Consider the following 12,667-nt stretch of genomic DNA (forward strand, 5'->3'; position numbering starts at 1 on the left):
CAATAATCATCACAATTACCAGGTTAGGGTTATGCCAGTTGCTCATTTAGTTTCACATTACACATTGCTCTTGGGGACATCCAGGGTAGGTGGGTGGGTCTGACATTTGTGCATGTGAGTTTCAAAACGGTCAGCTCCGGCTATTGCAGCCGCTGGGTGGGCGATGACAGGGACAAAAACTGGCCATATGGTGCTCCCTGAAGTCCTTGAAAGCTTTGAAATTAGTAGAACCAGCCCACCTTTTGGAGTGGAAAGATATACAGCGTGTCTCTTTTGCTAGTAACAGGACATGGCAGCCTCGACGCTTTACATTAGTAAATCGGTTACAGCTAATTCGGTGTGACCTTTCCCTAAGCCTCAAGCTATTATCCGATTTTAAAGCAGTCCTGACCTTTAGGCTTGAATTTTTACGCATCCGGAGCCTCCCCATCCACATGTCTGTGAGTAGCATTTGGCTACAAGTGTGAGCAATGAAATCGCGATGCTTGGCTGCCACGGCAAGTTGCAGGCACGTGGCGTTGCTCCAGTTCTTCAGCTCATAGGTCAGCAGTTTCATTGCCAGCTGCTCATCCTGCTTGTAGGATTGGTCCAGCAACTCCACTGCCAGCTGGCCAAAATCCCTGCAAAACAGGGCGTTTCTGTTAGCTTGCATGCAATCTGTTACATGAAACGTGAACGATGGGTAACAGCTTCTGCTGCAAGGACTATGTCACCCTCTGGTACACTTGGCCAAGATCCCTGAGAGTGCTTTCAAACGTCGGTGCTTCAGATCAGGCACCCAGTCAGCTCCTTAATTCCCCTTTTGCTAAGAAGCTCCAGTCCCCGTTCGCTTCCTTTTCTACTTGTTACTCACCTGAACTAATCTGTTTCCTTAGGGGTAAAGCCGCATTTTCTAGGGAATCCTTTACTTAGAGTAGAACCACTGAAATGAACAGGACAACTTCGTCACGACTAATTTAACTCCCATTCAGTTCAGCAAGCCTACTCTTAGGGCCTTCCTAGACCTGCCGGCTTACGCCGGCAGGGAGGCGGGGCCGAGGCGCGCTAACATTAGCGCAGGCGCACGATGCGCAGGGACGTTGGGTCCCTGCGGCGGCCGCCATTTATTTATTTTTGTTAAAGGGGCCAGGTGCGGCCCAAAGACTCTGGGAAGGTAAGGTGTTTGTTTTTAATGGGGGGGGGGGTGAAGGATGGCAGGATGGGTGGCAAGGGGGGAGGGCGGGTGACAGAGGGAGCGCCGCGCGCCGCTGCCGCCCGAACAAGCAGGCGAGCTCTGTCACCCGCCCTCCCACCTTGCCACCCACCCTGCCATCCTTCACCCCCCCGCCGATGGGCACAGCGCTCCTATGAGCGCTGTGCCAGGTCCGCGGCTTTTCGCGGCTCCTCGCGAGTAAGCGAGGAGCCGCGAAAAGCCGCGGAAGTCTCCACACTTTCCTCAGCCCCAGCCTGAGGCCGGAGCTGGGGGAAAAGCGCGCCATAAGCGCATTAGCTTATGGCGCGTAAGACCAGGCCTCAGCGCGGCCTGTCTCCGGATTCCCCTGTGCGTCATCTGGACGCACAGCAGGGAAGCCGGGTCAGAAGGCGCGCTAAGGCCTCGTCTAGGAAGGCCCTAAGTAGGAGTGACATGGGATACAACTTTTTGTGTTTATCTCGTGATTAGCCGTAACGGGTGAAGTTTGCATAAGAAAAATGGAGTTAATGATAGTTGCAACTTCTCTTGGAAGGTAGTGGTGCAGCTAAGGCTGGACCCCAGGCCGAAAGTCCAAGGCCCCACATCCCAGCCCCCCCCAAATGATCAGCTAGAAAATGGCAGTTGATGGGAGCAGTGGCAAACAGGCTCAATGAGGTCCACTATGGCTGATGCTGCTCAGTGAAGCACCATTTCTTTCTTCTTATCTTATAGTAGGTATCTATAAAGGGTGGTGTGCACATAGTTCCAGATGCTCGTTTTATTATTTTTACAACATAATGATGCTTATTCCCAAGTAAATGTGGTTGGCAACAGGGCAGAAGCACCCCCTGTTTCATTCCTGCAGTTATGGTGCTATAATTTGGGTATAAAATGCAAAATTACACATGCTCCATGTATTTCTTTTTCTTTTTTTTAATAGGGCTGTCAAACAAGGTGTTGTATGCTCAAACATATCAGTAATATAGAAGCAGTAATAAACCATGGAATATTGTGGTGTGGGGTGTTGGTGGGAGAAATGTTATGTGTATGCTTCACAAATGAAGTAAAACATACGGCTGTTTAAAGCCCTGTCCCACCCCCACAGATCACCAAATCCAGGGTTTAAAATGAGCTAGCTGGCAGGTCTCGTTATTTTGTGTGTGTTAGGAATGTCTCTATCAGGTATTCCGTCTCACACCAAATCTGAAATCCCAAGTGTCGTTCATATCTTAATAACCTCAAGGTTAGACTATTGTTATAGTCTAACCTTGCTCTGTGTAAGGCCGTTCTTTGATGGAACAAATTGTAACCGCCAACCTACTGAAAAGACAGGTCACCAAGAGTACATTTCACTAAAGCATCTGTACTAGCTTTTCATTACTTTCCAGGCACAATTCAAAGTGCTGTTTTTGACCAATAAAAACCTGGACTTTTATATACACCTGAAAAACCATAATCTCTTATGTTCATAATGCCAACACAGAATTCTTTCTTTGATGTATCACATATGCACCACATTCTTACAGCAAAGGCACACAGAGAGGTGTTCTCCATAGCTATTTCATAATGATTGAAATTCTTTAGCCTAAAGGTACTCTGAATTGAATGCCTATGTACTGTTCAGAAGCACTGCAATACTTCTTATTTTGTCTGGCTATGAGCAGCCTAGCTTTAAATAGAAGCGGGGCCATTTTAGCAGGTTTCTATGCAATATGAACTGAAGCAAATAAATATTAATTCATTAATTATTCAACCTGGAGTTGTGATTTAGCTCCTGAGATATGTCATCCACCATATCATTCTCAGATGCTTCATGGGCCATGGCTTTGCAGAGTTTACAGGCCACTAGAGCCTTAGCCATGGCTTCCTCTCCATGTTGCCAGAAAAAGAGAGCCATCTTCTGACGCTTCATCAGCACAGCCCACACCATCAACTCGTGAAAGGGGAAAGGGAAATGGTTAATTTCAGGATCATCTAGGTCGATATCCACTTCCTCCTCTCGCTTCTTGGTTGTTTTTCTTCCTCTCCGCATTGGGACATCATCCTGTTAAACAGGGAGGAAACACCATAAGGCCAAAGCAGCTTACACCACATATGGTCATACTTTGAGGATATTAAGGGCATAATCCTATGCATGCTTAGTCAGAAAAAAGTCCTATGATTCCCAGCATGCCCCATGGCTGGATGGGACATGCTGAGAGCTGTAGAGTGTTTTTCTGACTAAACATGCATAGGATTGCAGCCTAAGCTATTTCCCTTACTATAGCCACACATGATCCTTACAACCCTCCATTCTTTGGATTACTTGAATCTAATTACTCACCCAGGCAGATTGATCAACATTTTTTCAAAATAAGAACGCCTACCACCTTATGCCTTTTGTCCCAAAACCAATGTACAGAATTAACCTGCTGCCTAGAAAACAACAGTTTTGCTCTCCAAAAAGTACTTGTTCAGACAGCATTTCTAATATCTCCACTGCTTACAGCATTAGAACTATATTTTATTTTGTTTTATTAAAACATTTGTATCCCACCCTATTATCGCTGGGATCTCAGGCGGCGTACAGATAAAATCAGAACAATATAAACATAAATAATTTACACAGCTAAAAATGTATTAAATTTTTAACAAATGAGAACCGGTAGAAATTTTTTAAAAGCAATAAAACAATTAAAATAAATTAAAACTATGTGTAACCATGGAGAATTTAGCCCTTGAAGGCTTTGATAAAAACAACAACCCATGTTTTAACTTGTTGCTGAAATGCAGCCAGTGCTGGTGTCAGTCGGGCCTCTAAGGGGAGGATATTCCACACGCGGGGTGCCACAACAGAGAAAGCCCTCTCCCACATCCCACCATAATGTATGGCAAACGTTGGTGGGACGCAGAAGATGGCTCCTCCAACAGATCTCAAATCTCGGGCAGGCATGTTTGGGAGAGGCATTCCCTCAAGTCCCAAGCTGTTCAGGACTTTGACTGTCATTGCCGACACCTTGAATTCTAACTGGAAGCATATAGGCAGCCAATGCAATTCTTTTAAGACCAGTGTTATATGGTCTTTGTAAGATGTTTCAGTGAGCAGTCTAGCTGCTACATTTTGCACCAGCTGCAACTTCTGAGATGTCTTCAAGGGTAGTCCCATGTAGAGTGCATTGTAGTAGTCTAATGGACTACTGTGGCTAGGATGTCCCTGTCCAGGAAAGGGCATAGCTGACGGATCAGCTGAAGTAGACCCCAAGTGACATCCTTGTCACTGGAGTCCACGGAGCCCACCTGGGCCTCCAGTGACAAGGATGGATCTAGGATGGTTCCCAAGCTATGCACCTGCTCCTTCAGAGGGAGTGCAATCCCATCCAGAACAGGTCGTTTACCCAGTTCCCGGACTTGGGAACCACCAATCCACAGAATGTCCATCTTATCAGGATTCAGCTTCAGTTTATTGGCCCTCATCCAGCCCATTACAGCCTCCAGGCACTGGTCCAGCACCTTCACCTTAAATATGCTGATTTAATCCTCTAGGAAAACCACTATTAAACATGCCAGTCAATTTACTTCTAAAGATAGAAATTTTAATGAGATAAATTGAGCAATAAATTTGCCAAGAAGAACTTTCTGTTGTTGTTGTTGTTGTTGTTGTTGTTGCTGCTGTTGTTGTTGTTTTGATGCCTATTATATAATCCTGCCAGTGTCTATATGTTCATTCTGATCTGCCTTTTCCTTTCAATACTATTATTCCTTTCTTCTTCTCTTCCCCCACCTCCAACCCTCCTAACTGTTTCCATTTCACATTCCTCTATTACATGACAGTTTACTGGAACTGAAGGTTTATATGACCACCACTCTGCTATTGACTATTAGACAAGGAGTTTTTGAGGGTTTTTTTAAAAAATATTAAAAGCCTAAGGATTTTTTTAAAAAAGGTTGCAGGTGGGGTTCACCATATTACAAAGGGGTTATCTATGTAAAATTTCCCTGTTGTTTTGAATATCTGGCTGGCCAAATTAAGCAAATAAAAGACTGTATAAAGTGTTTTTTCCCCACTGATATATTTTGATTTAAAATAAGGCGAATGTAGATTATAGCAACATATCAAAATTAGAAAGTAATTTTATACTATTGTAGAAGGACTGAATCCCACACATTAAATGGTTGAGTAGCCACAGAGGTGAGGTTTTGCTATGGAGATTTTTTTTTTTACTGCAGTCATGTTCGACAGCCATGGCTTCCACGTGTTGGGGTGGAAGAGCGTTCTGCACCTCCAGGATGCTGCACAGGAGAAGAACTTGTGCATGTGCTTTCAGCTGGCCATATCCTGCCACCTTGGTCATTGCTCAGTGGCAGCTCCCAGCATGCTTGTGATGTCCACGCTGTCTTCAACCACTGCCCAGTACAGTCAGAGCCAAACTAAGCTATGACTGTTTCTCCAACTCTCCTGCAAGTACACACAACCCTGATTTGGATTGGGACCATGGCACTTCAGGAGAGGATGGTTTAAGCTACCTTCTCCCCATTTTCATCCTGAATTTCCATCTACCCTCCATTGGGGGGGGAGGGGGTTAAAAAAAGAAGAAAAAAGTATTCATTGATTCCAATGAAGACTTTCCCCCCTTTATTTAACCCCCTGCTTAAACCCTCCTCTTCCAAAACACCACAGTCCCAATCTGAATTGGGGCCATGCACTCTTGCAGGAGAGTATGGGAGGAAATTATACATAGCTCAGCTTTGCGTGATTAAAGGAATGTTTAGTTCGGCCTTCAGTCTTGTTGTGCTGTTGGGATTCTTCTCACTGTCAAGTGCCCCCATTGTACCTAGAGTCATGGAAGAGTAATTCAGCTATCTTTATAAATAGGCCTGTAAAAAACGCATGAATTTAGTGCCCAGGTTTCAAAGAGCCACTTTAGGTGTCCCCAAAGGCATGCACAATGAGATATTTGACTTTCCCCCCTTTGAACAGTAGACCACTAGCCTATATCATAAACTGCCTTGGGAAGTCCCCTCAGTGGTATGTGGGGTGCGAGGGCTGCAATTCACAAAGCAGAAACCTAAAGCCCCCTGGAGCACATGGAATGAGTTGCAGGGTTCTTTGGATTCATAATACCTATACCATGAATAGTCATCACTCTGCCATGAATATATTTGGTTCTGATATGAAGATTTTACAAATGTCATCAAAATGGTTACTTACTTCCATTCCCAGAAGTTTCAGAGCTTTGGGCTGTAGGCAAAAAAAGAAAGGAACAATTTTATACACACCTCCACGCACTGCCCTGCAATATTAAACATACACTGCTTTGATTATGGAAGGTCAGCATATATATTACAGAAGCCTGTAGATGTTGGTGGTACTTCAGGCTGAACTGTAATGGATATACAGAGTCAATTCTACTGTTTGATTGGATCTAAAGGAGAATTCCTGCTTGTGTGTGTGTGTGTGTGTGTGTGTGTGCTTGCTATTTGGGAAAATTCTGGAACATTGCACAGAGATCCAAGAATGGACTAACTGGAGAATAAAGTTTCCATCATATGCAGAGGCTCATGTACCTGCCAAACATTTTAAATACACGTTTTTGCACTCATGCTGAATATATTCCAGAGTGCTCAGCAACTTGCAAAATCATTTGCTACTTGGGTATGTTTCTGCACTAGTTTTGGATTACTTAGCTACAATTTTTTACTGGCACCTATTTGGAGCAAGAGACCAGCCAGCCTCTCACAGATACAACAACCCAGTTTGCATGATCATGGGATAGTTTACAAGCCATGATGGTTTGTTAACACCGCTGTGTGTGCTGGTTGCATGCCAGCTAGATTTCCCTAATTATTCCCACTGCCGTGGCTTGCCATGTCATCCAAACCTGGGTGGCAGGACTTGTTTGAAGGGGCAGCAATCCTCAAATATGCTGTTGTTGTGTTATCTGAAGATTTTTTATTTCCCTTGATGTGATCATGAGAACTAACAGGGACTGGCTGACGAGATCACATCATGCCAGTCCTTTTCCAGCTTCATTGGCTGCCAGTCCAGGTCCGGGCCCGATTCAAAGTGCTGGTATTAAGATTTAAAGCCCTAAACGGCTTGGGGCCAGGCTATCTGAAGGAACGCCTCCTCCCATATGTACCTGCCTGGACCCTGAGGTCATCCCCAGGGGTCATTCTCCATGAGCCCCTGCCAAAGGAAGTGAGGCAGGTGGCTATCAGGAGGAGGGCCTTCTCTGCTGTGGCACCCTGGCTGTGGAATGAGCTCCCTAAGGAGGTTTGCTTGGCACCTACATTATATTCCTTTAGACGGCAGGTGAAGGCCTTTTTATTTTCTCAGTTTTTTAACAGTCTATAAATTAATTTTAACTTCGTGTTTGAAATTTGCATTTTAAATTTGTATTTTTGCATTGCTGCTGTTTTTATCTGGTTGAGCTTTTATATTGTATTTTATATTATGGTTTTATACTGTTGTTTTGTACTTGAATTGTCTTAATTTTGTAAACCGCCCAGAGAGCTTCGGCTATTGGGCGGTATATAAATGCAATAAATAAATAAATAAACTGCCCCAGTTTCTGAGTGGCAGGGCCCTGCCCTACCTCCTCTACCCCACAGTTCATGATTGTGTGGAGGACTCTAGCTGTATTCAGCCAAACATGCTTATTAGACCCATTTTAAATATTCTCACCCAATGTGGGAAGGTCAGGAGTGGAGTGGGTTTGGCCTCCAGCCCCTCCATGGATACAATTTCTAAATGCCTGAATAGGGCTCGTGTGACAAGGATGCAGTGCCAGGACTTTGTGATTAGCAGGGCGCTGACATTATCTACCACCCTAATCTGAATTCTCGGTTCTCTCTGAGCTTAGCTGCAATTTTCATAGTAGCTGTGTGTGTGTGTTGGGGGGGGGAATGAATTTTCTCAGCAACAATATATAAATGTGAGCTAGCCTTTTGGTATTGTAGGGGCTGGCTTGGATGCCCTGAGCACCATTGGAAACACTCTTTCATCACTTTGTATTGTGGCTTGTGGTATCCTGCATCTCACGCTTGCCTTCTTGATGCTGCTTCTCATAGGGTGCACTGTGTGGCTGTAATTGGGGCTTGCTGCTATGCACATGGAACTTGAAGCAGGTATGCAGAGACAGTCCCAGTTATGCCCTAAACCACATAGTCCTGTCACCACTTGCCTTGCTCACGTGGATCACTCACCTCTCATTCCAACCCCTTAAGCCTGTGCTTTTATGAAACAATTTAAAACCAAATAAAATAAAATAAATCAATAACCATCCTTACTCTCTTGGGGCCAAATAAGTTGTGATACAGGGTTCGGAATCGTTTTCGAGTATAATTACAGCGATAAGCTCCTCCCATCAGGTACTCAATCACCAGGCCAATATCAATTAGACTTATCCTATAATCTGGTGGTAGGTTTCCCTGTTTTTTCCAAGGGAATAAAAGACAAACAAAAAAGAGAGAGAAAAAGATAAAGCTGATTAGTATGCCTAACACTCAAACTTTTCTGTAACTATGAGAGTTTTTTAAAATGTAATAAAACGTTAAGGAAACATAAAAATATATTATTATGCTGGTTAATCAATTCACCTTAAAATAGATCCAACCGAAACCTGGATATTCACGCTTGGAAAGAAGACATAAATTAAATAAGAAGGTGTTTTAAAAGGTAGCAGTAACAGAAGATAATAAGTTTCAGAACACAGGATTCAGGCTCTTCAGGGAAGGAAAGCCGGAGACACCACTGCAGAACAAAAAAAGCATGAAGGCAAAGCATTTCCAAAAACTCAAGACATTTGTTGGACTCTGGTTGTGGAAAGTTTCCTGTGCCAGCCTAAAATTGCCTCTGTCCTGTTGAATGTGCGTATGCACTGGCAACCTCCAAGGTGCTGTGTGCCTTTCTGCCTCTGTCAGACCATTAAGAATGTTTTCCCCAGACTGAACCCTGGAAGAACGCGGTAGTTCATGTACCTGCCAAACATTTTAAATATGTGTTTTTGCTCTTATGCTGAATATATTCTAGAGTACTCAGCAACTTGCAAAATCAAGACCCACATGATCTCCTCTTGCTTTTCCTAATCATAGCTGTCACTTTTATTTACTGAAAAAAAGAGGTTTTATTCACATTACTAGGAATCAAAAAAGTTTTTTGTGTATGATGTTCTAAAGGGGCACATTGTGCAGGATTTAAAAACCTTTCTATTAAAGCTTGGCTTCTGATTTTCAATTCTATGCAGGCATATGCCCAGGAGGACATAAATTCAGAAAGATGTGATGCTCATCAAACGATTCTGGGGATTAATCAGTTTTTTTATTTGTAATTTGATTTCTTTTTTTCTTTTCTTTTTTTTAACAAAAAGCCTGCATCCTAGTGATTACTTTTTCCAGGCATGATCCCATGGGAGATTTTCAATATGCTCTACTTTATATTATAATTACTTTAAATTATGTTCAACACAGATATTTTTGTTTATAAGCTACCATAGTGCCAAAATGAATTAGTCTATTACCTCATTATATAGCACAAAATGGGCCAAACAATGAATTTATTTAATAGGTGACTTCTGAGATCTTGTTCCACTGGTTCTGAACTCTCCTAGTACTGAAATAACATATTTCTATGTTATCATAATAATGCAAAACCCACACCCACCCATAAATGCTGATTCCCCTTCTATATTTGTCTTCTTTTCAATAAACACCCTTACTTAAATTGCTTTTAGCTATTTACATTGTTTTAATTTTTCTGTGTCAATTTTTTTTAGACTGCTCTTATTATGTTGTATTTTGTAATGATGTTGTATTTTTATGAATTGTTGTAAAACATCCAGAGAGCTTTGGCTATCGGACAATACCAAAATGAAATTAATAATAATAGTAATAATAATAATAACAACAGCAACAACAACAACATATGTTACTCTAACAATTTTATTGTCATATACACCAGGGGAATATGTGGCCTTCCTGACATTGTTGGACTGTAACTTCCATCATCCTTTGCCATTGGCTATGTTGGCCAGGGCTGATGGGAATTACAGTCCAACAACGTTTGAAGGGTGGCGCATTCACCATCCCTGATATGCGGCACAGGGATGTATAGGCACAGTAAATACAAAATGTCACTTTGGGACTATATTCTGCAATCGTGCATTCAGTACCTGTCTTGGACTTTCATGATGAGCCAAGATGAGTTTGTGGCAATTCTCAGGACCACTTCCCAGTTTTCATTTGGTGCTGGGAATACATACCTGGATTTTCTGGTCAAGCATGAAGGACAAGACGTATATGAAATCTGGCATATGTCCCCAATTAAAATACTAGGAAAAGGTGATCAGCAAAGTACCACCTCCTGATTCCAAGTATTCTAAAGTGGTATGCACCAAATCATAGAATCATAGAATAGTAGAGTTGGAAGGGGCCTATAAGGCCACGAGTCCAACCCCCTACTCAATGCAGGAATCCACCATAAAGCATCCCTGACAGATGGTTGTCCAGCTGCCTCTTGAATGCCTCTAGTGTGGGAGAGCCCACAACCTCCCTAGGTAACTGGTTCCATTGTTGTAATGCTCAAACAGTCAGGAAGTTTTTCCTGATGTCCAGCTGGAATCTGGCTTCCTGTAACTTCAGCCCGTTATTCCGTGTCCTGCACTCTGGGAGGATCAAGAAGAGATCCTGGCCCTCCTCTGCGTGATAATCTTTTAAATATTTGAAGAGTGCTATCATGTCTCCCCTCAACCTTCTCTTCTCCAGGCTAAACATGCCCAGTTGTTTCAGCCTCTCTTCATTGGGCTTTGTGCTCTCTTCATAATTGATAGGCCTGTGGATACCAGATTCAGGCATTCATATGCCCGCGTGAAATGTAAAGTGAGAACAGCCCTCAGATTGAGTCTCCTTTTTATATTAGAGGGCATTCAAGGCAGTTCTAATAATGCCTGATCAATTAATGAAGGTGATATATTCCTTCTTATCACACTGAGATCTGGACATCCAGATTTGATCAAGTTTGGACTGGAGTTGCAATTTTGTTGGACCCTTTTTAACATCTTTATTTTGTCGTCAACAAAATAAAGTTGTCGTTTAAAAGGTTTCAACAATAACAACAAAAAGCTTCCTATCAAAATAAAGTGGAATGGTTATTCTATAATCCTAAGTACACTTAATTGGAATGGAACTTCTATTAAAATAAGTTATGTTTTCTAAGTTTGCATGCTCAGGACAGAGGAGTAAAACGACAGAACTACAAAAACTGACACCAGCATCACAGATGCTAAAGATTTCATATGTAATCATTCTTCATAGATATAGACATAACGTATTAGAACCAAGCAACATAAAATGGTCTACCTCCTAACCCTATCCATAAATTAAAAAGGGACAAAAAAATTAAGAAGTTAGAAATGTTTATTAGAAGACATATTTATTAAATGAACGCTAGATGGCACTCTTTACCCACCAAACTCTTAAGCCTTCCCCGTCCTGCTTTTGTTAGTTTGAGTGATAATTAAAACATCAATGTGGCAGGAGTAGTCATTATAGGTCAAATGCTCTTCCCATTTAATAAGGCCACTGATATCCAGAGAGTTTGTCTTTATTAAGTAAACTGAGGGGTGTCTGAAGGGTAAACTGCTATTCTTTCCCATAAACTAGTTAGAAAAGCATACGTCATAAAATAGATGTAGTTGAATTCAGGGACTGTCTGGGAAGATTTGTTGTTAGCACTCACACAGCCATGTAAAATTAGAAAAAGTGTTGAGGATTAGCAAGACCAGTCTTTCCCCACCTCACCATGCATCCATTTCTTCTGAGGTTCTTTTTTATTTAGTTCTTTGAATGCTGTACACGCTTCTACTCTGCTATTAGAGTGTATAGTTCTCCCTTTACAAAGACGCCAACAAGGCTCCCCCCCAATAAATTATATAGGGCCAAGATTTGGTGCTGCTCACATTGGACTGGGGCTAGCATTAGTACGGTGCTGAGAATAAAGTTGTTTTGTTGTTATTATTGTCTAGAAAAATCCGCAGTGTTTTATACACAACAAAACAGATAGATAGGAGCAAAGAAAACTAGAAAAATACTTGTGGGGTTTGCAAATTTCAAAGAAGGGCTCATATGGTGTTTTACTCACAAATAATCTTTATGATAACTTGCTCTTTCATGGTAACATTTATGATTGCATACTTTTTAGGAAACAGGGGAAGACAGAGATCTGCTTGCATAGCCATACCCTTAATTCATTTGCAATTTCTTGACTAAACTGTGCAAGCTTTAGAGGTTCACAGAATTCTTCACCTACCAATGAGCTTTTTAAAGTTTTCATGCACTCACTTACTGCTTGTGTTTTTTACTTTTGGCTCTATGCTTTGCAAATACTACAAAATACTACATATTATCGTTCATTCTTAATGTGTACATTGTTCCTCAGTGAAATGAAGTGCACAAAGATTGTTTATGCCTGTTGTATAGGTAATATTTCACTATGGCACATTATAAACTTGACATCTTAGA

The 12,667-nt window shown here is 42.1% G+C and overlaps 1 protein-coding gene across 2 annotated transcripts in view; it reads right to left on the minus strand.

The window, feature by feature from the left end:
* TRPM3 (transient receptor potential cation channel subfamily M member 3) overlaps positions 1-12,667 on the minus strand; it is a 283,758-nt gene that overhangs the window by 28,754 nt on the left and 242,337 nt on the right. Inside the window, exons 13-17 of one of the 2 annotated variants that reach the window (XM_063129339.1) lie at positions 8,750-8,785; positions 8,441-8,581; positions 6,360-6,389; positions 2,926-3,215; positions 392-620 (exon numbers count right to left, since the gene is read on the minus strand). In XM_063129339.1, the coding sequence (XP_062985409.1) occupies positions 392-620; positions 2,926-3,215; positions 6,360-6,389; positions 8,441-8,581; positions 8,750-8,785 (726 nt within the window). The remainder of the gene's footprint in view (positions 1-391; positions 621-2,925; positions 3,216-6,359; positions 6,390-8,440; positions 8,582-8,749; positions 8,786-12,667) is intronic. The other variant, XM_063129338.1, reaches the window with a different exon arrangement.

The sequence above is a fragment of the Elgaria multicarinata genome, chromosome 6 (genome assembly GCF_023053635.1).
Source record: "Elgaria multicarinata webbii isolate HBS135686 ecotype San Diego chromosome 6, rElgMul1.1.pri, whole genome shotgun sequence".
NCBI lineage: Eukaryota > Metazoa > Chordata > Lepidosauria > Squamata > Anguidae > Elgaria > Elgaria multicarinata.